Source organism: Aythya ferina, assembly GCF_964211825.1.
Source record: "Aythya ferina genome assembly, chromosome: 12".
Lineage (NCBI taxonomy): Eukaryota > Metazoa > Chordata > Aves > Anseriformes > Anatidae > Aythya > Aythya ferina.
In genome coordinates, this window is record NC_140308.1 from 11,111,100 (window position 1) to 11,133,510 (window position 22,411).

Genomic DNA, 22,411 nt, shown 5'->3' on the forward strand with positions numbered 1-22,411 from the left:
CCGTCCCACTGCTAAAGTCCATCCCCAGGGCAAGCACTTTGAAGTGGAGAACAAGATTATACAGCCTGAAACATCCTTAACTGAACACAGCAGTATCTGAAAGCATTTCCAGCTTGTTTAAATTCCAGTCGAGTGAATCATCGTAAAACAAAAGGCACTGCCACCTCCTCCCTCAGAAAGCAGAACTAATTGTAAGTTCTGCCTTTATCTGGGACCTTTCATATTGAAACATTCAGCTCATTTACCCCAGTGACCAGCTCTTCAATCTCCGGCAGGTGTGCTCCAAGAGATGCAGCATTTCAAGTGGCTACGAAACCTCCAGGCCCAAGACACTTTCAACTGGGGTCACCTGGTTAGCCACAGAGAACTAGAAAACTCAGTAACATCTCTGCTTAGCAGATGTATCAGGCATCTGTCAGCCACCATCCTGCTTTCACTCTTAATTACAAAATATAAATATATTAAAAAGATAAAAAAATAAAAGATAAACACTCCCATTCTTACAACAGTTTTGCCTGTGAAAAGGTGACACCTGCTTTACGAGGTACAGTTGTATTTCTTTTGACCACAACAAGATCTGATCTACTGCCAGTGAGGCTGAAGAAAAAGGCACTAAAAAAAAATAAAGGTCAGAGGTATGTAGAGGCTTTTACGTATTTCTTTAAATTACAAGACTAGAGCACTAACAAGTTTGCTGGATACGGCTCCTTGAGAGTTGTTCTTGCTGTAGACTGAGCCAGGGCCTCAGGAGGGTGAGGAAGGGACCTGGGAATGCCATGCTCTCACCAGAGGGCAGCCGACACTACCAACCCTCTATTTACAAGCTCTTGGAGGTCACCCCACCAATCCCTCAAGTCTCTGCCGGCTCCCAGGTAGAGAGCATGACACAGATAACACAGCAGTTCCTGCCCCTTGATCCACACAGACTTTGCACACCTCAAGGACTCACTCATTTCTCTCCCTGCAAGCCTTCTCCTTACTGAACCAGGAGAAAGGCTCTTTCTGAAATCTACTTTGAATAAAAAAGTGAATCTAGACATCTTGATTCTGTTCTTCATAATCGTTTCCATGCCACTGAGTCATGCTTTCAGTGGAACAATCTTTGTAGAACTCCAAAATGTTTAAATGTTGGCTTGCAGAGTACGTTTCTGGAAATCACAAACAGCCCCGAGCACAGATGAGTGAGCAGAGACCAAGGAAAAGGAGAGACATGTTTAAAACGCCAAGAATACCCATTTTAAAACAAATCTTTTACTATTGGTCACGTTTATTTTAAGATCAGAACAGCCTTTCATCCTAGCTCCTTACATGACTTTATTGTTTGACTCAGGAAGCACAATGACAAGAAGTCACATCCTGTAGAGCATCTTGGGTTTTCCTCCTCTTTCCCTGGGTGAGAAGCAAGCCTGGCACAAAACACCAACAGCTCCCTCATCCCACACCTGTGTGGATGCTTCGCTAGCAGTAATTATGCAAATAAATAAAGAATAGTCAATACCATCCAGAAATTAAGTTATTGCTATGTTCTTGTTTATTGGACACTGCAGATGAGTCACTAGATAGCCACCAAGAGAGGTGATAGTCTTGGTCAGATTGCCCTTATGTTCATGTTGGTCAAAGGTGTGTGAGGACAAGCCGGATCTCATTTAATTTGCTCCTTGCCTTAAGAGCAAGAGTTTTCTCAATGGCAGTGTCTTTGTCATTTTGATGAAAACATAATGAACGGGGATGTCATCCCAAAAGACTTGAAAATTCATCATGCCTGCCAGACTTTACCAAGGAACAGTACACTGCAAAGTGCAGTCGCTGCTCCTGACTTGCAACAGGAGCTGCTGAGTCACCTTCACCTGGTAAAGAACCACAGGTTCAAATTTCAAAGACATCAGGAGCCCAAGTGTCACCCTGAGAGCTGAGCAAGAGCTGCTGATTCAGTAGGTAAAATAAGGGCAAGGAGGAGTACAATGTGGCCTAGAGGAAGTACTGCTGAGGCTCCTGCTGCTGCACACAAGGTCAACCTGACACTTGATTCCAGTTCCCTCTGCTGGTGGGATATGCTATGACGGCCAGCGTCTCAGTATCAAGGCAGCTAAAACAAGGTGTAACATTAATTAAATCTAATCCATATAAGACCACTCGCTACCAAAGATTATCACGCAGCCCAAGGTTGATTGCACGTAATGAGCTCACAGCAATGTCAGTGCCCACAGTGTCCCTTCCCACAAGGAATATCAGCTGGAGAGCATGAATTGGAGAGGATGAGGACTGCAAGAAGTCTCAGACTGCATCTCAGACTGACGGAAAAGCAGAGGAGTCCTTTTCAGGACATCCAGAGATGTCAGTGTTAGGCATCATGCAGGTGGTTCTCTTTCAGCAGAATCTTCTCTCCAGGCTTGAACGCAGGCATGCCCAGGTAAGGGCAGCTGGCACAGCGGAACGCATCCCCCAGGTAGCACTGCCAAGAGACCGAAACACATTTTCTGTAATCAAAGCTACTTTCAGTTACCTCTTCCTGTGATATCGTTTATGAACCTAGAGAAATGACCAGCTCCTCAGCATACGTCAGCACAGAAACCACTTCCCTTCCACCTCCTCTGGACACACGCCTGTTTAGCACAGTTAGTGGAGCTGGTGCAGGACACTCACGTGGAAGAAGCAAGCTTCCACCCAAGCCCCACTGGAGGGCTGCACTGCCCAGCCACTGCTGCATGCTGCGCTTGGGCAGCTCTCTTACCACCACAAGGATCTCCTCTACTCCCATAAAGTGATCTTCCCTGAGGAGATCACTGGTTAGCAAGTGAAGTAAAGGTTCACTGTTCATTCTGACACCTACAAGGGTGGCACTTGCACTGTAGCAGACAGCACACATTGCGATATAGCATGCAGGCACAAGAGAGCAGGCTGTTTTCAGAGTCAAGATGAGTAAAAACAGATGCTCTGCAGCACCCACACAGGCAGTATTTGAAAGCAGTAAGTGAGCTTAGGGAGCAGTCACCAGAGAAAACTGTTCTTAGATACATACTACATCTTGTAAACCACAACACAAACAAAAATGACTATTTACATTTCCACAGGCAGATTTGGGCTGTGAGCTCTTCTTCTCCTGTTCCAGCTCTTCAGCCAGGCCACATGTGCTGCAGAAAATAAATAAATCATAAATAAATAAATATGTATCTTTCTGCTTAAAGGTTGTGAGTCACCAATACTTGTTCCAGACCTGTTCACACACAGCAGCCCTCACTTTGTCACATTACACAGATGGCTCTGGGACTCTCACACATCTTGTTTTCCAATACAACAGTTTGCAAAACAAGTGTTGAAGCAAACTTGTCCAGTTGAACTGAGTGGGAAATGGCTCTAAAACGTTTGCTACACGAACTATTTCTCCCTGGAATCTGAGGAACCAGGATTTTAGTGAAGGCTGCACAAACTGTGCAGCTACCTCCAAGAAGAGTGTTGATCATATCAGTGTGGTAGTTTGTAGCAGTTTTGGTATAGCTAACCGATTCTCACTGTATTTGGATTCACACTCAAATAGCTAAGATAAGAAAGGACATGAACCAACTGAATTATGCTTTGAAGTCCCCATAATCTTTTTAAAAAACATGCAACATTAAAGTTTCAATATTACAGTTAAGAGGTTCACTGTTACTCTAATCCCAGCACTGACCAGTTCTTGCAGGCTTTCTTTTTGCCCATTTCTTTGCAGGATGGAGCTCTGAGGGAAGCTGGATCTGGCTTTTTCAAATCCTCTGAATCTAACAGTTCATCAGAGTCCAGAAGATCCTGGAGCATACCATGGAAGGTAACACACAGCAAATGGACTTGTTAGTAAGGAATGACATTGCTGTGCTGTGTTCACAGAAATGCCACTGTTTGTAGCACTAGCAATAAAGTGCTGCAGCCATCCCCTCTTAACCTCGTCTCCTCTCCACCCTCACCACACCTCTGGGCACCCAACACCTCAAACAGCAGTTGAGAAATTTTGCCCTAGAGATTCTTTTCTACCTCTTTCATTGTAAAGCTTCCCATGAGACATGACTGAAACTAGTTAGAGTAGGAAAGAATAGAAGAGAGAAGGAATTGACAGCGAAGTCTCACAAATAAAAATGGATACCATCTCTTCATCATTCATATCATTGGCAGAGAGTGTCCACAGCTTAGCAGTGGCTGGATCCACAGAAGGTTTTCCTGCAGCCAAAACAAGAAATAGTAACTAATGCAACCATTGCCCAACAAATTTTGGGCAGTATTTTGCCCCATATTTCCAACAAACAGAGAATTCAAAAACTTTGGAAAGCCCCCACTCTGCAGATTTTTATGTAGCACTCCCTACCACAGAGCAGCCTCCCTGATCCAAGGGATATTGCTCACCTGAGAGGCAGGTGATCCACACATACAGCAAGCACCACACATTACCTGAAGGACCAGGTTTCTTGGCAAAGGATAGCTTGAGCTGACTTGAGGATCCCACTTCGAAGTTGGGTTTTCTGCCTTCTATCCGAACAATGAGAAGGTCATTGCCTTGGTAACCCAAATGACCTTGGGCTGACTGGGCCTCCTCTGGGGTCAAAGGTTCCTTTTGCAGCTGCAATGCAAGATCGTAGGTTAACTTCACACAGAGCCACCTTATTTCAGTGCCCTGTACATTATTCCTGTGAACACAGATAATCAGCTGTGTCTGGCTCCAGCTGCTTATCCTTCAGAGCAGAGGGTGAGTCAGTCCTTGTTGCAGTGCAGCAGAAAGGGTTGATCAGTATGACACAAGCAATCAGTCATGACAAAAGACAGTTTATCTTCTATTTTCAGCCCTAAAGAATAACACTACCTTTACAGTAACAAAAATTTGGGGCAATGTCCATGCACATTTACAGTAAACCAGGGTAGCAAAACATCTTGCTACCCATCAAGTCCTCGTCTAATATTTCAAGGTAACAGCACGAGGGAGTTCTGGAAGCAGTAAGTACAAACATACCTCCTTCACTTCCACTATCCCAGAGAGAGTCAGAGCTGCAAACAGTTTGGCTGCTGTCTTGATTTTGCTGTTGTTTCCTGGAAGACACAAAACCAGATAATAGCAGGAGGGAAGAACAGAAGTCACTAAGAAACGGATATGGTGCTTGAAACCTGGAAAAGCAAGACAGCTTTACAAGGAGGTACTCAAGCCAAACCTTTGCTTTAAAATGGGCCCTCTCCAGTGACAGCAGGAACAAACCAGAAAGGGTGAGCAGCTTGTTCATTAGAATAATGGCCTGGGGTCTCAAAGTTGGTTCTAGGTCCAGATTTGTTCTACATATGCCAAAATCTCCTTCAACACAATCAACACCAATTTTAAAAGGAAAGAAAGATCCCTCAAAACATTTTAATATAGTGCAGTGAAAACTCATGAATTTTCAAAACATGGATTCCTAAATGAGCATTAAATTCAGAAACATAACATTCAAGAGCCTTGTGCCAATAAACATAAGTTACTACTGTCACTGTTTAATCAAAGACCCATTACAGGCTTCTTCCCTTGGGCACAGGACTGTGCTGAGTTCAGCCACCTTGTCTCCATACTCTCAGTTGCACTTTATTCTAAGTCCATCACGGTCCAGCCTGCCAGATGTGACTTTGGAAACCAAAAAACCCCATCTACTCCAGACTGTGCACATTTTTCATTTTGTCCTAGGAATATTTCCAGAACAGCCTCTCTCAGCATTTGTCACCTGTTTTAAAAATCAATTTGGAGGCTCAGAAACATGGCACCTGTGACAATCTGTTAACACTACAACCTCCAGGAGAAAACCAGCCTCCACTGAGATTTTCAGTGTAGTTCAGGAACATGCCTGTCCTGCACTTTTGATAGAAGGAGAATGCCTGCAGAAACCCCTGATGGCTATCAGCTCAAACACATGATTTAAAAAAAATGCTATTCAGGTTAGTGTGTCAGGAGAATGAAAATCTCTAAATGGAGGCCAGTGTTCCTGATGCCTTTCATTACAGACTAATTCTCACAGGAATTTCTCTGTTACCACGAAAGCAAGGCTGATACAGATTCTTTCACCTGATTCTGTAACCACCGGTTCTTTCAGAAGTACACGTCCCCCAGGCTTCAGTATCCGAGCTATTTCTGCCAATACCTCCGTGGTGTGCTGCACAGTACTGCCTGGTACCATGCCAGAGAGAATTACGTCAAAACTGGACTCCTTGTGAGCCGCTGCAAAGAAAGAAAGACGTAAGATAGTACAATTTTCCATGCACACGCACAAATCTTTGCTTAATAATCAGTTCTACATTACTCTTCAACTCTCATGCTTGTGTATAACAGCAATAACCGGTTAAATACACCAGACATAGGAAGCACGACCAGGGTATATCACTGTCTTTGCTGCATTGCCAGTGGAGAGCATTAACAGTGGGTGCTATTGCTGCTCTGAATGCTGACTTACAAACCAGGGAACACGTGAGCTCGTAAGATAAAGTACCCTCTCCCTTTAAAAGAAGCAGTGAAAAATTAGGATCATTCTTACATTGAGACAGTTGGTTAATGTTTTCCACAGAGACACGATTATCAGCTCCCACCAGCGCCTGAATTTTATCCACCAAATCCTTCAGTGCTGCAGCCGGCGAGGAACTGTCCCAGATGACGGCCACACGCTGCCCAGGTGCGACCCCATACTCCCCCATTTCTGCAGCAGCAGCAACAGCCTGGCAACAGCAAACAGAAGTACAGGGCAGGGGAAGACAGGAAGGGTAACTGTCAAATGCACCAAAACCTTCACACAATATGACTGGGTCATTGAGCACTGACTTCTTGTAATAAACGGGAATTTTTCTGGAGACAGGCAGCACATAAGTCCCACAAGTGAAGCATTCATATGACATTAAGAAGTATCTACATTTAAGGGCATAATTTGGGTTTTTCTCCAGTTTTGAGGCTTGTTTTGCAGGGAGACTGCAAGGCACGCTTAAAAAAATAAAAATAATTACATGCTTTCCTTTGGATTTGAATATAAATGTATACAGGATTGCTGGAGTACAAGACTAGTGACAACTTTTTGACAGAACTGTCCCCTACTCACAACATGACCTAGTGGAGTTTGCTTCCACTGTATGTGAAGGAAATAATAATAATTAAAAAAAAAAAAATAACTTTTGGCATTCCCAGCACTCCAGACTGAAGCTCTTTTAACTCTTACCATTGCAGGCACTGGGAGAACAATTACACAGCAGGGAAGAGGGGAACTGAATGTGTATTTTGTGAGTTTGGAGAAACCTGTCTCTGTAATAATACTTTAAAAATATTGTATCTTTGAGAGAGGCCAAGGAAAATCTGCATCATAAAAGCATCATGGCAGGAGTCAATCATGTTGTCACCTGTGCTCATTGCAGCACCAACTACTGAAAACAATTTCCTGTCCTCTCACTTTACTCATCCAATGCAGCCTTTCTAATTTAACACAACCATGGAGGACAGAGACAGTAATGAGCATACTGGTTGCCCACTACATCTGCAGTCAGATGTAAGTCATGCACTTGCTCCAAAACAGTCTGTTTTAAGATCATCGTCTAAAATTATTACAACATGATGCATCCTGGATAAAACCTTATCATTGCTATGTTTTCATCAAAGAGCTTACAGACGTGTTGCACCAAATTTAACTGAGTTGCCCACAGTCTGGGAGTCTTTGACTCCCTGTTCCTCAAGCTCTACATGTCATGGACTCCTAGAAACTGCAGACGTGAAGAATGGGACAACCCTGAGCCTTGTCCAAGTGACTCTAGTAGGAAAGGGTTGTAATCCAGCCTGCACAGCCACAAGTAAAAGATCTCAGGCACATGATACAGGTCGCGGGACCTCACAGTCGGCCTTGAGGGCACTTGGAATGCAAGCTAAGCAACCACAACTAAGATTAACACCAGCAAACCTGTGTTAACCGTGACAAAACACCATCTTTCCCAGGCAGGTGGCTGAAAACCTCAAAAGATACATATAAAACATATAAAAAAAATAGAACAAAGTCACACCCTCCTCTCAGAACAGGCTTCAGCTGTTCAAGAGGGCAAGCAATGACGGGGGGCGTTCCAGGGCAGCGGGTATTTTTCCCCTGAGATTTCCAGGAGTGGAACTTATTTAGGACGGAGGGGTTACACCCCAGCCTCCTCTCGCAGGCCTGCGGCTGTGGGACCTGCCAAGCCAGCTGGCAGGCTGTCGGGGCAGCCGGCACCCCGTGCTGTGGGTGCAGCGCTCGCCCGCTCTGGGTCACAGCCGAGCTCCGTCACCGGGGGGCGAGGCGGGGGCGCGGTGCGGGCGCCCTGCGGGACGCGGGGCTTATCCGCACCTCACGGGCAGCAGCAGGCCGTGAAGAGCAGCGCCGCTCCTCCCACACACAGGGCAAGGAAGGGGCTTTCAGCAGTACCGCAGCCTTCCATAGGACTAAAAATAAAGGAAAAACAGCGCCGGGGCAGCCCCAGGGCCCCTCTCGCTTACCTGCGTGTGGCTCTGCCCGGCGCGGCTCGGCTCGGCTCGCTCTGACACCGTCACGGCCCGGCCCCGCCGCGTCATCGCGCCCTGCCCGCTTCCAAGATGGCGGCGGCGGCGGCAGGCAGCCTGCGGCGGGCGGGCTGGCGGCTGTGGCGGGGCCGCGCGGGTGAGGGGGCGGAGGGGGGGGGAGGGGGGCGTGTGTCCGCGCGCGTGCCCGCGCTCGTGCTCCTGCTCGTGCTCGTGTGCCTGCCCCTGCGCGTGCCCGTGGGGGGCGGGTGCGCGCGTGGGGTGCGGGGGAAGGTGAGGTGAAGGGCAGCGCTGCGGGGCCGCCCCCCCCCCCCCCCCCGCCCCACGCAGCGGGGCCCGCCGGGGCTGTGAGGCCAGCGGGCTGTCAGCGAGCTCCTTGCACAGCTCCTCGCTGTTTGCCCCGCGTGCAGGATTCCTCTCCTCAGCGTATGTTCCCACCTCATCAAGTAAAGTTAAGTCTAGGATGACAAGAGTGCTTCTCAGAAGTAAAGGCTGACTTTCCCTGCGGGTTTCTGTGCCTTCTGGCTGTGTTTGCCACAATGCTGTCCTCTGCCCTGAGCCCCTGTGCTGTCTTGTATCTGAAGGACACGCCTGACTGCTCGTTTCCCTTTCAGGGCTCAGGTGCCAGCTCTACCCACCCCAGCGGGCCCTCCACGCCTCAGCTGTACTGAGGAGAGCCTCAGATGAGAAGAAGGAGCCGCTGGCATCTTCCCCTCAGCAGCAGTTTGACTCCCCCCCCGCAGACCCCCAGCCTGACCATGAACCCCAGGGCCCTCGCTCCAGGTAACTCAGTAGCTCGCTTTAGAGCTGTCCTGCCGGCAGTGAGATCAAAAGGATTTGCTTTGCTGAAACCTGCTGCTGCTCAGAGACAGCGCAGTCCAGAATTACTGGCGCTTCAGTAGCTGTGACAGTGCGAATTCCACTGTCCATCGTGGAGACAAGATGGGACTTGCTTTCACAAGGAAGCCTTTCTAGTCTGCAGAGCACAGGCCCGCACTTCTGTGTTCTTGTGTCAATCTATAGTTGCAGTGTCCATGCGCTTATATCTGTAAAGTTAGGTGGTTTTTGCTTGTTTTTTTAAGGAGTGGGGTATTTGAGGCTGGTTGATCTCCAGGTAACCAACTGGATTGAGCCTTCCTTATTTCCCTCTTCTCCTCTAGCGGCAAAGGTTCATTAAAAATTCCTTTTTCTAGAATGGAGGGGGAAGGATTTTACAGGAAGAGATGAGAAGTATATTGAGTGAGCAGATCTCAAAGCATGTTCACACACACTGGTGGCACTGAGTGAGCGATAGAGTCCATGTTGCTGACAGGTGATGGTAACATTCCCCTCACTGTACCAATACCTTCTCATAGTTACACTGGCCAGGGCGGCCAGGAGTCAGAGGACTATGAGAGCGAGGAGCAGCTGCAGCACCGAATCCTCACAGCAGCGCTGGAGTTTGTGCCTGAACATGGCTGGACGGCAGAAGCCATTGCAGAGGGAGCCAAGGTATGTGGGAGAGAAGCAAAGAACCAGTCAAAAGCTGGATGGAACCGAAGTTCAAAGACAGACCTGCATGCTTCCCCCACATAAACTTGGACAGCGTACCCCAGTCAGCAGATGGTACTGGGCAGGAATGAATCCCAGCTACTGCAGGGTAACGGTGTTAAGAGTTAAATTGAGGCACAATGCACAGTAGTGATCCTAATGAGAGGAAAATATGTATCAGAGCATTTTTAATACAGCATTATTTTGTTTAAATTAATTTAACATCATGTATAAAATAAACACAACATATTTACTAGCCGGATCCTGCTTAGCAGTGTATGTATGACCCGATCTGTGCTTCTCCCTTTTTCCCTGCAGACCCTGGGTCTCTCTGGTGCTGCAGCAGGGATGTTTCACAACGATGGCAGTGAACTGATCCTGCACTTTGTATCTCAGTGCAACACCAAGCTGTCTGATCTGTTGGAGCAGGAACAAAAACAAGTGCAGTTGGGCAAGACAGAGTGAGTACTGGGTATAAAAATGCATCTTCCTTGGCAGGCACTGGGAACTCAATAGATAGAGGGGCCATCCAGAAATGTAATTTACTCAAGCAATACCACCTTCCCAGATACAAAATTGGACTAGAGACAACAAGGATACACAATACTTTGCATCGCTGTTGCTGAGGCTTGAGGTTCTCAAGAACTGATTTTAACTTGGATGTTCTTCATATTTGTATTTTTTTCCTCACCCAGGAAGAAGCCTACAGATCAATTCCTGAGAGACGCTTTAGAAGCCAGGCTGAGGATGCTGATTCCATATATTGAGAAATGGCCCCAGGTATAAAATGCACATAAGGATTGTCTTTTTTTTTTTTTTTTTTTTTTTGTGTGCATGTATTTTAAACACCCTGTGGCTTTCAATATAGTCTATGTACCAGAATAATTCGAGATTATAAATGAAACCCTCGCTGGTTTCAAATGATTTTGTAGCCTTCAAAAAGAGAGCACCCTTGAAGACGGCAGTTAAAAGTGTCTTTAACAACTATTCCTTGCCTTTCCAGAAACACAAACCTCTCCATTGTTCACTCCACCCATCTGGGATCCACAGAGGGATAACCTGTTTCTCTGCTCAGTTGTATTTAGTGTCACTGCAGTGTCAGGCTCCTTGCAGTATTGTTTTGGCTGCACTAGTATCATTTGACACCTGAAAATGCAGAACTACTGCTTTGTTGCAAGAAGCTGCCTGCCTAGTATGGGAATGGCAAACCCTTGACAAGAAGAAGCTGTCTTCTTCAGGTGAACTGAGAGGGCTCCCTGCTTCAAAATTCAAATGCAAATCTCAAGCCATTCTTCTCAGGCCAGATGGGAATTGTGGCTACACGATTGTAACAAATAAAGAGTTCCCAACCTTGGGCTTCAAAGCCTCAGTTGTCCAGTCATTGCTGGCCTCTGGGCAGCTGAATCCAACTCTCCTTGCAGAGAAAGAAGATAGGAATCATGCTTTTGTTACAAATAGCATAGATTGTCTGGTGAAGGATGTGGGTGGTTTGTGACTCTCCTGGTGGTATTACTGGTTTCAGAGGCTGCAGGAAGGCCATTATAGCTGTCTGTTCTGCCCTTAGTAGCTGGTTGGACTTCAAAGTCAAATGCAGAGAAAGGTTTGACTCCGTCCCTGCCTGCAGGGACACAGCACACAGGTGAGCCAGCTCAGCCTGTCCCGTGTTTCCACACCTGGAGAAACAGCTCAGAGCCAACACAAAGGCATTCAAGCTGAGCAGGGAGCTTGAGCTCCAGTGGAGGCCAAGTTGTGAGGTTGACTGCCACACTGTACACTCCCTGCAAATCTTGCTGCTTGGAAAGACCAGTGGCAGGTGAATACAACTTGGACTTGTCACTTGGAGCTGGAGTCAACAGCAACAGCAAAAATATAACAGAGCAGAGAAACATTGGTCTGTTTTCATGCTACATCCTTCTATGTTTGACTCTTCCATTTACCTGTGTATTTTCTTTTCAGGCTGTCAGCATCCTGTTGCTCCCACATAACATCCCTTCCAGCCTCAACCTCCTCACCAGCATGATTGATGATATATTGCACTATGCTGGAGACCAGTCTACGGACGTAAGTCCTTGTGCCTTGCAGACAGGCTGGTTCTAACCATCTGCACTTTAGGAAAATGATGGGTTGAAGTAGGCCACGTCTCTCTTGAAATGAGCTGTTTTTTGAATGAGGGAAGATGCTTTTAGAAGCACCCAAGGGTCTTCAGAGGCCATACGGTAATTTCCAAAGAGGCTTAGGAGCCAAAGGGACTAAATGCAAATTTAGTGCCGATGGGATTAGAGCAAATTAAAAGGGCTGACATTCCTAGACTTATTCATAAGTGCCTTTTTTTTTTTTTTTTTTTTTTTTTGAGAGGGGGGAGACAAAATTGTTAAGACTTGGAGACTACAAAGGTGATCCAATTCAGTTAGCAAGCTATGTGTCTCTGTTGAAGCAGCTGTCTCTTCTACCAACAGTAGCATTTACAGATTTGACTTGAAAACCTTTAAAAAATCTACCTAAAAATGCAAATAGGTTATTAAAGCTTTCATCTTTCTGGAAGGAAATAAGAGAAAAATTATAACCTTCATTAAAGCAATTAATAAATTGTTTTAATTCATATTGACGTAGGGAGAGATGGGAAAAGCAAAATGAGTCATTTTAACAAACTACTTTAATAAACTTCTTTTATCTGAATATGAAAGAGAAGCTACTGCAGTGCAAAAATAAATCAGATGACAGAAGAAGGAATAAACTAGAAAGAAAAAAAAAAGACTGTGATTGCGTCAGGAGCTACAAGTTCCTTATGAAAGTCAAATTCACACGTCAGAATCTGAGCTGTTCCTAAACTTTTCTCACTGCTGCAGGGAGTAGAAGAAGTTCTTTTCTTTGTACCCTCTGACTGATCATAAGCATTTTCTTGGGATGCTGCAATGCTGATTCCACTTCCTCTTTCCAGTAAAGGAGTTTAATCTCGCTTGTAACAGAGCCTTCTTCACAATGCCAGGAGCTGTGCAGTATGCTGTTGCCTCAGAGACCCTTTCAAGTGTTTTTCAGAGCAGGAAGAAAATCAGCACAAGGAGTTTGGTCTCAGAGATGTGAGAGAGCCAGCTGCAAATGGTGACATCCCTCACGTTACTTGTCTTGTCACAGTTTGCAGGTTGTGGTACAGACAGCAGAGTTTTTGATCCAACTGTTTTCAAAATTAAGACCAGTGATTTAATTTCCCTGTTGCTTTGTAATCATGAATGGAACAACCAGTATTTTTTCTAGGTACCCAAATTGTTTAATCACCATAATAGCAGGAAATGAAGTTGAAGACTCATTTTTAGAAGTGTGTATATATTCTCTGCCAGTGATTCAAACACAAGTGGAAAAACTGAAGAGTTTGTGAATCTTTGCATTGTGTAACCTATCGTTGCAGCATATCCTACAGGACTGCTGCCAGCAGTGTACTGATGTATTTAGTGATTCAGCAGGCAATACTGGCATTTCGGTTACAGGATTTGGGTAAGGTGTATCCCTGTGATGCCGTGCACAGTTCTATCATCAGTTTGTTCTGTTTCTACACGTTTTTGGAGCAAACTACCGCTGAAATTCAGAAGTAAACACAGCCTTGTTGAAGTAAACACATGAAATCAGCTCTGGAATTATAGTGTTGCATTTTCTGCTAGCAGTCTTTAAAGCAAAATAAACTCTTGCACAATACAGCCAACTAGCTGGGTGCATTTGCTTCAGGTGCCTGCTTGCAACCAGAAGCAGGTGGTGGTGTTTGTGCTGAGCAGTTTTATACACGGTGCTTGTGACCTCTGTCTGGTGCCATGGGATCAGCTGTGCTGTCAGATGGTGGTGGTGGCTGGTGGCCCAGTGCATCACAGAGGCGAGCTGCACAGTTTAATTCAAGAAGGAACATGCAGTCCTAGGGCTCTGTTCACTGGGTGGTTTACCAGGGACTGCCCAGTTGCTAACAATAAGGAGATGGCACGTTGATTTCTTTTGTGGTTCTCAAGGCCTGCTTTAGTGATCTCCATTCAGGTCACCTCCCTCTCTTTCTCTCTCTCAATCCATGCCCCTGCAGTTTAACTGGTACACTCGTCGGGCTGTGCTCACTGGCATCTACAACACCACAGAACTGGTGATGATGCAGGATTCATCCCCTGACTTTGAAGAGACTTGGCGCTTCCTGGAAAACCGAATAGCGGACGCCATGAACATGGACAATACAGCAAAGCAGGTAACATTGTGGACAAGGTATACATTCAGCATTTGTCGTGTACCAAAACATGTGCAGACAGAGCTGGCTGTTCAGTCATGCAGACCACATGCTCCACATGCTTGCTGAGAGACCACTGGCATACTGGTGGGTGATGGCATAAATGCTGTCAGCTCCATATCAGTAAATACTTGTGTGTTCTAATAAAACAACACATTTGTCATTTTGTCAGACTGACCCAATGATTAGGAGTTGTATGTTCCCTGGAAATCCCTTCCTTCTATCTTATCTCTGGCTATAATTTTTCTTCAGTGCTTGGCTTGTATCAGCACCTTCTTGTAGCAAGTACACATTTGTTACGATTGTGTCTCTATATTTTGGTATCTACAAGTGTAACTGCAGAAGAAAACTAAAGGTTATGTTCTCCCCATCTCCTAGGTACAGTCAACCGGACAAGCGCTTGCCCAGGGCCTGATGGGAGCTGCAGTTACTGTAAGTAATGCTGAAACCAACAGGGCTGTAAGGGCAGAATTATGTTCTGGTCCATGCTTAATGCTAGCATGTCTTCCCTCCTGATTCTAGGCTACAGCATGAAAGAGAATTGTCTTTCATAGCTTAACTACACATAAGAATGATTTTCTGGGTAGCTCCTGTTCCCTCTGGCTTCCCGGGGAGCTCACTGCCCACTGTAGGGTGGCTGACAGTGTTTCTGCCCATATTGCAACCTGAACAACTGTGACCTGCTCGGGGAAGTTGCTTTTTGTTTCAGGGGACGGCAGTGTCCTTCATGAATTCATTCATCCCAGACATCTGTATGTCCATGAGGTAGCTGCACTTCTGTAGGACACAAAACAGTCCCTTGTGTACCCACACATTATTTTTTAAGAGCTTTGGTGCCCTACTGCGGTGATGTTTTGGACAACTCCCATTGCATTTTAGCAGCAAAGTGATTTCCTGGTAACCAGTAATACACATTTTTTGTGATTACCAGTACAAGGAGGCCAAACCACCTGGAATATACATTAGAAACCATTTTCACTGTGTGAAGCAATTCTGAAGAATCTCTATCACCTACTTCCACCTGCAGTTATGGTGGAATAGTTCTTTAAGCATTTCTCAGCCTTGCTGCACATCCACAGCCATAGCTATCCTGCAAAGGCCGGTATGATTGTAAGATCCTCCATCACAGAAGTCCGGGTGCACTGTCTGAGCTCCTTGTGCATCAGTACGATGCTCTCCTACACCTGACAACTGCGCAGCTTAGGTCTAGAGTATTTTATATTCCCGGATGTTTTGTCTGCCTGTGTTCCACCGATAGTTCCACTGTGCAGATAAAAAGAGGAATGAGATGCGAATTCCTCGGGAGAGGGGTGGGTTCCAGCCAGCTGGTTTTAGGGCAGAAACATCCCAAGCGTGTTAACTACTAAGAAGCACTATGGACAGGCCTTCCATGCCCATGGCTGCAGGTGCTGCTTGGGTGTGCTGGGTGCAGTCACAGAAACAAAACCCAGCTCAACCCCCGAACCGAGCAAGCAAGGAAGGCCTTTTGCAGCTCTCAGGAAAGCTGCTGGCTCTTCCCGAGGGCACCCAGGGCGCCGTTTCTCCGGGCTTTTTGCATTATCCTTGGCTCCGGCCGGCGCTGACCCTGCCCGTGTCGTGTCCCGCAGATCACCAACCTGACGGGGCTGAACCAGCGCCGCTGATGCCGGAACCCCCACGCCGGAGCCGGAGCCGGAGCCGGAGCGGGAGCGAGGCCGGAGCCGCCTTCGCCTCCTTCTGCCCCCGTCAGCAATAAAGCCGAGCGCACCCGCACCGCGCCGCGTCTCCGCCTGCTTCCACCGGGGGGGGGCGGGTCCGGGCCTGGGCCTCCGGGAGGCGGCGGCGGCCTGCAGGGGGCGGCCGAGGGGGGGCGGCCGGGCCGGGCAGAGCCGGGCCGGGCGGGGAGGGGAGGGGAGGGGAGGCGCGGGGCGGCCATGCCGTACGCCAACCAGCCCACGGTGCGCATCACCGAGCTGACGGACGAGAACGTCAAGTTCATCATCGAGAACACCGACCTGGCGTGAGCACCGCCCGCGGGGACGGCGGCGGCCGAGGGGGGGGAGCGCACAGGCCGCGGGCGGTGCGGGGCCGGGCCCGCGGCCTTGCCCGGCCCCGGAGGCCCGAGCCGGGGGAGGGGCGGGGGGCTCGGCCCGGTGAAGCCGGGATTGGGGCGGCCCCGGGGCTTGGGCTGGGCCCGGTGGAGCCGCGGTGGGCGCCGTCAGCGCTGCTGCTTGGTCTCAAGGCGCTGCCCTTCTCAGCGCCTGAGCCCCGCTTTGTGTTGCAGGGTGGCGAACTCCATCCGAAGAGTGTTCATAGCAGAAGTGCCCATTATAGGTATGGCCTTTTTCTTACCGTTTGGCCTGGTGGTGGTTCTTCGGGCTGCTGCCCGCTCATCAGTTCCCATCTGCTTACTCCTCTTCCTCCAACTCGTCTTCCGCTCCCTTGGATGGCAGCAGATGCGTAGCCAGTACTGCTGGGTGCAACTCCTGGGGCTGCTGCCATCTCAGCTTCACTGTCATCTACAATTTTCTGTGCCTTTATGAACTGCCCGGCTTTTTCCCGCAGAAATAAGTCTCAGCACGTTTCTTTCTTCATTGCAGCTATTGACTGGGTCCAGATAGATGCCAACTCCTCTGTCCTTCATGATGAATTTATTGCCCACAGACTGGGTGAGTGCCTGGCTGGTTAGAGGAAGGAGGTGGAAATGGCATGAAGGGCTAGCATAACAGCAAGGCAGAGGTTGTGGGCAAAGTTTGTCTCAAGACTGCTAAAGCACCTTTGTCATGAGGCTAGCTAGCATTGGCAGGGTCAGTGTCGCTCAGACATGTCTCTAATTACCCTGTTACCCTGATTACCACAGGTCTCATCCCACTCACCAGTGATGACATTGTGGATAAGATGCAATATTCCAGAGTGAGTAAAATAAAACATCTTGGGTACTTATTGTGGTGGTGGTGGGTGCCTGAACTAGTGGGAGATGCTACAAATTCTTGCTGCAAGCACTTTAGCACAAATGTTTTGACACCTGTCTGTCCCAGGACTGCACATGCGATGAGTTCTGTCCAGAGTGCTCTGTGGAGTTTACCCTTGATGTCCGGTGCAATGAAGACCAGACTCGTCACGTCACATCCCGTGATCTCATCTCCAACAACCCCCGTGTCATACCGGTCAGTGTCATCTCTCTGCTGGCAGCGAGTCCCCTTTCTACTTTACCGTTGAGGCTGGGTTGGCTAGCATATGGGATATGGACAAAATAAGGCCTTGAAGAATGTTTCGCACTGCCTTAAAATCCCATTTAAAATGCAGTGGCAGCACAAAGCAGGAGTATTTGCAGAAACAGCAGCATGTGCCAGTACCCTTCTTTTTGTTGCCTTGTTGGAATTCACTTGCTGTCTGATGACATCTTAAAACAGTATGGCCTTGTTGACGCCTCATCCTGCAGCCCTCATCCTCGCCTCATGGGAAGCTTTAGCTGCAGCCCATCTACCTTTCCTTGAACACTCAGAGTGTGTGCGCTTGTGTCATACTGTCGTGCTGTTGCATTCCGCTGCCTGCTTGCTGCCAGGACTCTGGCAAGGTCAGCCCTTTCAAAGCCCTGGCAGCAGCCCAGAGGCTTCAGGTTTTCTGATTCTTAGATTGCAGCATGGCAAGGTGTGAGGAGCCTGGGCCACAGCACTGCTGCCAAATAGCTCTTAGCCAGTCACCTTGGGGAGGGTTGGCAGAGACAGAGGAGAACAGATGCAGAGGGATTTAATGGAGAAAGTTTGAGAAAGGTGTTGGCCAGAGGGTCCCTGAGGCTGTATTTGGAGGTCATTGTAACCTGGGGGCTGCTTCTGGTGGCACAGTGAAGGTGGTTCCAGAGTCTGCCTGGTTAAAGTGTTAGACATAGAATCATAGAAACATTTAGGTTGGAAAAGACCTCTTAAGATCATCTAGTCCAACCTTGCTGCAGCACTGTGAGTTCTGTGTGTTGCCTTCTAGCAGTATTGTGGGTGACTCTGGACTGCGTCCCCGAATTAAGCAGATGCACGGTGCCCAGGTTGTGATCCTGTCTATCCTGTGGGAGGAAGCAGGCTTGTGGAGCAGGATATCACATATGGAGCTGCAGCTGTCTAAATTGTCCTGGTTTCCACTAGATAGGGTGGGCCAGTTTGTTGCTGTGAGGCACTGTAAAGTGGTTTTCTGCAGCCTCTCATTTTTGTAGGCAATTATCATTTGATGTGGGGAGAAAAAGTGATGTTGCAGTTAATTCATTTGGTGTTGTTCTCCTTCTGCAGGTAACATCTCGGAGCAGAGATAATGACCCCAATGACTATGTGGAGCAGGATGGTAAGTGGTGTTTCAATGAGAATAAGGAAATGGATTTTCCTTTCAGTCTCTTTGAACACGTCCTTCATTTACCGGTCATGTAACCCTAAAGTAGGTGTAAAACAAGTGGACATCTAAAGTTGACAGTTGGGAGACACCATCAGTGGGGTTAGCATTTTATGTTAATACCACTTAAATGTTATCCCCAGAACTAATGTCCTGTGTCAGAAACCATTTCTGTCTGCCCTTGTGAGAGCTTAGAGACAGCAAAGATGCAAAATGCTCTACTGTCTTTTGTTGCCTGGGTGCTTGAGCTGTGCCTTTGGGCGTGTGTGCAATTCCTTTTTACATAGCAGGATGTTTTCTAGCTACTATGGGGACACAAATGAGTCCCTCTAAGAATCCAGGCAAGCCCTGGCTTCTGGTGACATCTTCCTGGTTACTAATCATTCCTGCCTTTTCACTTGTGTGATCCTGCTCACTTATTTCTCATCATCCTTGTCAAACCGGCATATCTTTTTCCATAGACATCCTGATTGTGAAGCTGCGGAAGGGCCAGGAGCTCAAGCTGCGAGCCTATGCCAAGAAGGGCTTTGGCAAGGAGCACGCCAAGTGGAACCCCACGGCTGGCGTAGCCTTTGAGTATGACCCAGACAATGCACTGAGGCACACAGTGTATCCCAAGCCGGAGGAGTGGTATGTCCTAGCTGCCTAAAACATAGGGCTTGGCCTGTCTGGAGTGGGATATGTAGTCTGAGGGTCAACCCAGGGTATCCAGTACAACAGCTGTAATAATAACCTAGAACTTAAGCCTGACACTTAAGGGCTTCTAAACGTAAGTGCTTGGGTGTCTTAGTGTTTTTATTTCTGTCTCACCTGTTGGCCATCTGGGATAAGATAAGGCTGGGTCTGTTTAGACGGACTTGGAAAGATTTTTCACATGGATTAAGTGCTTCCAAACAGTCTCTCCAGTGTGATGTCCTAGAAGCCATGAAGTGTAGCAGGTAGAAAGATTCGGTGTATTGGCCCAGCTGATGTACGTGGTACTGCAGTGATGTTGCTGGTGATGTATATAGAGGAGCGGAGGTACAGGACATCAGGATGAGTCTCACTGATGTCTGATTAATTCCTGCTAGGAAAAATCCCATCTCAGCTGTGCAGCAGAGATGGTGCTGGTGTGCTCTGATGTTTTTCTCACCAAGTGAAAAGTAGAAACAATGTGGTCCCTTCAGGCATTGTCATCCCTTTGCTCATAACAGCTGTCAGACTATGCCAGTGCAGTGGATGGAGCCACAGTACCTCAGGCAGGGCTCGCTGAGCTGGGGCAGAGCAGGACTGATCCTGTCTGTCCTGTGCAGTTCAGAGAGGCAGGAGTCTGGCAGGTCCCACCAGGCTGGGGCTGGCAAGTTGCTCCATTTGTCAAAGATATAGTGTAGTCTTGTGGCAGTGCAACTTGTGCCACAGTGCAAACAGTGCTTGCTGTTCCTCTGGGTGCTTGTGTGGGCTCCGTGCTGACCTTCCCTGCTTTGATTCCAGGCCTAAGAGTGAATACTCGGAGATCGATGAGGAGGATGCTCAAGCCCCATACGACCCCAATGGGAAGCCTGAGAGGTAAGAAGCTGAATGTGCTCCCACTGCTGGGAGATGGGGGGGATCCTGCTGGTTGCTTTGCTTTGTCTGCTGTTGGTGTCAGATACGCTGCTCTGAAATTTCCTGGCCCAGGGAGCTGGTGTTCCTTGGAAAGCAACGTAGGAGTTGCAGTTTACTGGTGATATATCCAGGCCTGGCAGATCTTCTTCTAAGGGAGATAATAGATGACTCCTGTGATTTTGTGTTGTCAAGCAGGGCATTAGGGTATTTGGTGAAGTATGAGGCTTGGCGAGGAGATGCTTTAGGAGGATGCTGAAGACACCAATGTCACCAGCACGTGCAGTATTTATTCACCCATGTGAGTCTCATGCTTTGATGGCTGGTGGTACACCCTCTTACAGGTGATTTGTACTGAAGGAGTAGGAGTACCTGCAGCCAGCCAGTCTTAGCTTCCCAGTGCAGCTTGTAAGTCACAGAGCTGAGCAGGGAAAATCTCACAAATGTTCTTGCAGCCTGGAGGGTCACAAGTGTTGGAGTGAGCTCTGGGTCTGGGGCTGCTGTGGTTGGTAGAGGTGCCCAGCTGGTAGGTCAGTGATGCTGGTGGCTGGGGACTCCCAGCAGATCTCGTGGAGATCTCATTGTGGGTCACAGTGGGCTGGAATTGCTCTGTGGGTGTTCTCTGGTTTTACACATCCTTCCAGAGCAGGTGGTAACTCTTTTCCCTTGACTTGTAATCACAGGTTTTATTACAATGTGGAGTCCTGCGGCTCTCTGCGCCCAGAAACCATCGTTCTGTCTGCACTATCTGGCCTGAAGAAGAAACTGAGTGACCTCCAGACCCAGCTGAGCCATGAGATTCAGAGTGATGTCCTCACTATAAACTGAGGTGGCCCCTTGCACAGGATTGTCCAGGCACGAGTGATACAGAAGGTTCCTGTCTCTGCATGGCAGCACCCAAGCCTGAGGCTTTTGCCTCCCCATCTCCCTCTGCCTTTCCTGGCCCAGTTCTGCTGGTCAGTGACACCTCTTTCCTGGCTCTCCCTTCCCAGAGAAAGCCATCATGACACATAGGGTAAAAGAAGAAATCTGTGAATGTCTTGATTGGGATGTGAGTGGGCTTCGTCTCTAAGTGAGCCCAGAGTTCTGGACTTTAACCACAGGACGTTTGGGATCGGGAAGCACGTACCTTAGTTATACAACCCTATTTGCGTATCCATTCCTTCCTGTGCTGAATAAAGCCTTACCCCCCTAGGTTCAGTCATCCTTGAAAGCTGGTGTGGGGCTGCAGGAGTTGTCATGTTGTTCAGTTCCCTCCAATAGACATCAACTTAATGAGATCTGCTTTGGAGGGAGCATTGCTCTCTACTGCTGATTGCTGCTCTTGACAATTACCTGCTACGGAGACCAGGCCACCCTCCAGCAGGTAACCCTGTTGTTTACAGTTCCAGCGCTGTGCTGTTGCTCTGCCACATAGATGTACCTTCCCCTATCCCCAGAGGCAGTGAGCAGGAGCATCTCGTTCCCCCTGGCCCTGACAGGTAGCTCAGGCTTTGTAACCATGCAGGGCTGCGGTGCCCTGGCTGGCACAGCTGCTGCTCTTCTTGCCCCAAGACCAGTGCTGTGCCAGACAGCCAGGGTAGCACTGACCGAACTGGCAGAACACTGGAAGAGCTCCGAGTTGGCATGGCTGGAAACCCTGCCTCCCAGGGGTACAGAGAGCCAGTGCTGTGCTAGCATGGCCCCAGACAGCTGAAAGTGGGATACTGGTGTCCTTCTTTGCCCAGAGGTAGTTGATGGAGGGTATGACTTGCTACACCCATTTCCCCTCCCCAGGGCTTAATCTGAAATGTCCTTGCAGTCACTGGCCGCAGAACAAAGCTTTGAGACAAAGACAGTGCCTGTAGCCTTAGAAAAGTCTCCCTTGATCAGCATTTTTCTCTGGCATGCGATACTTGAACTTGTACTTCCTGAGCGTGTTTGGATGGAACAGACAAACAGGAAGGGTGGATAAGGGTTGTTTATTCATTGAGCAATTCCTTTAAAAAAAAAAAAGACTAATTAAACATTTTTGGTAATAAATGTTAAATCTTTTCTGGATGAGGTCTGTAGCCAGGAAAAGGCGCAGGTTATACCTCTCACCCAAGGGAGGGCACACTGCTGGGCTGGGGTACCCAGGCACTCTGCCAAGCCCAGGGAGCAGCCCTGCGCTGGCCCATGGATGTGCCAGCAGCTCCCCAGCCTCATCTACAAGCTACACAGAC

The 22,411-nt window shown here is 48.1% G+C and overlaps 3 protein-coding genes across 5 annotated transcripts; 2 read left to right on the forward strand and 1 right to left on the reverse strand.

The window, feature by feature from the left end:
* Positions 1-1,249: 1,249 nt before the first annotated feature.
* CIAPIN1 (cytokine induced apoptosis inhibitor 1) lies at positions 1,250-8,609 on the reverse strand. 2 transcript variants are annotated; one of them, XM_084533844.1, is made up of 9 exons: positions 8,471-8,609; positions 6,510-6,687; positions 6,044-6,196; positions 4,973-5,049; positions 4,417-4,585; positions 4,115-4,188; positions 3,668-3,783; positions 3,062-3,131; positions 1,250-2,452 (listed from the first exon to the last, which is right to left on the reverse strand). In XM_084533844.1, the coding sequence occupies exons 1-9, from the start codon at positions 8,543-8,545 to the stop codon at positions 2,342-2,344; spliced, it is 1,023 nt and encodes a 340-aa protein (XP_084389970.1). In that variant the 5' UTR covers positions 8,546-8,609; the 3' UTR covers positions 1,250-2,341. The 2 variants fall into 2 exon arrangements, with proteins under 2 accessions (XP_084389970.1, XP_084389971.1); XM_084533845.1 differs by lacking the exon at positions 8,471-8,609 and adding an exon at positions 8,008-8,159.
* COQ9 (coenzyme Q9) lies at positions 8,493-16,026 on the forward strand. 2 transcript variants are annotated; one of them, XM_084533847.1, is made up of 9 exons: positions 8,493-8,630; positions 9,106-9,274; positions 9,847-9,982; positions 10,340-10,482; positions 10,717-10,801; positions 11,978-12,082; positions 14,079-14,234; positions 14,652-14,705; positions 15,881-16,026. In XM_084533847.1, the coding sequence occupies exons 1-9, from the start codon at positions 8,567-8,569 to the stop codon at positions 15,914-15,916; spliced, it is 948 nt and encodes a 315-aa protein (XP_084389973.1). In that variant the 5' UTR covers positions 8,493-8,566; the 3' UTR covers positions 15,917-16,026. The 2 variants fall into 2 exon arrangements, with proteins under 2 accessions (XP_084389973.1, XP_084389972.1); XM_084533846.1 differs by lacking the exon at positions 15,881-16,026 and having other exon boundaries at positions 14,652-14,867.
* A 103-nt stretch (positions 16,027-16,129) lies between these two features.
* Positions 16,130-21,401, forward strand: POLR2C (RNA polymerase II subunit C). The gene is made up of 9 exons (XM_084533850.1): positions 16,130-16,272; positions 16,537-16,586; positions 16,853-16,921; positions 17,113-17,165; positions 17,291-17,419; positions 18,530-18,581; positions 19,088-19,256; positions 20,097-20,171; positions 20,891-21,401. Exons 1-9 carry the CDS (start codon positions 16,187-16,189, stop codon positions 21,033-21,035), a joined length of 828 nt encoding a protein of 275 aa, XP_084389976.1. The 5' UTR covers positions 16,130-16,186; the 3' UTR covers positions 21,036-21,401.
* Positions 21,402-22,411: the final 1,010 nt, after the last annotated feature.

Bases quoted from the DNA above. Each gene is read 5' to 3' on its own strand.
- CIAPIN1 (XM_084533844.1), bottom strand. From the start codon at position 8,545: ATGACGCGGCGGGGCCGGGCCGTGACGGTGTCAGAGCGAGCCGAGCCG. The intron at 6,197-6,509 runs GTAAGAATGATC...CTTTCTTTGCAG, and splicing joins CATTAACCAACTGTCTCAAT to CGGCTCACAAGGAGTCCAGT. The intron at 4,189-4,416 runs GTAATGTGTGGT...TTTTGGCTGCAG, and splicing joins CAAGAAACCTGGTCCTTCAG to GAAAACCTTCTGTGGATCCA.
- COQ9 (XM_084533846.1), top strand. From the start codon at position 8,567: ATGGCGGCGGCGGCGGCAGGCAGCCTGCGGCGGGCGGGCTGGCGGCTG. The intron at 12,083-14,078 runs GTAAGTCCTTGT...ATGCCCCTGCAG, and splicing joins CTGGAGACCAGTCTACGGAC to TTTAACTGGTACACTCGTCG. The intron at 14,235-14,651 runs GTAACATTGTGG...CCCATCTCCTAG, and splicing joins TGGACAATACAGCAAAGCAG to GTACAGTCAACCGGACAAGC.
- POLR2C (XM_084533850.1), top strand. From the start codon at position 16,187: ATGCCGTACGCCAACCAGCCCACGGTGCGCATCACCGAGCTGACGGAC. The intron at 16,587-16,852 runs GTATGGCCTTTT...TCTTCATTGCAG, and splicing joins AGCAGAAGTGCCCATTATAG to CTATTGACTGGGTCCAGATA. The intron at 20,172-20,890 runs GTAAGAAGCTGA...TTGTAATCACAG, and splicing joins CCCAATGGGAAGCCTGAGAG to GTTTTATTACAATGTGGAGT.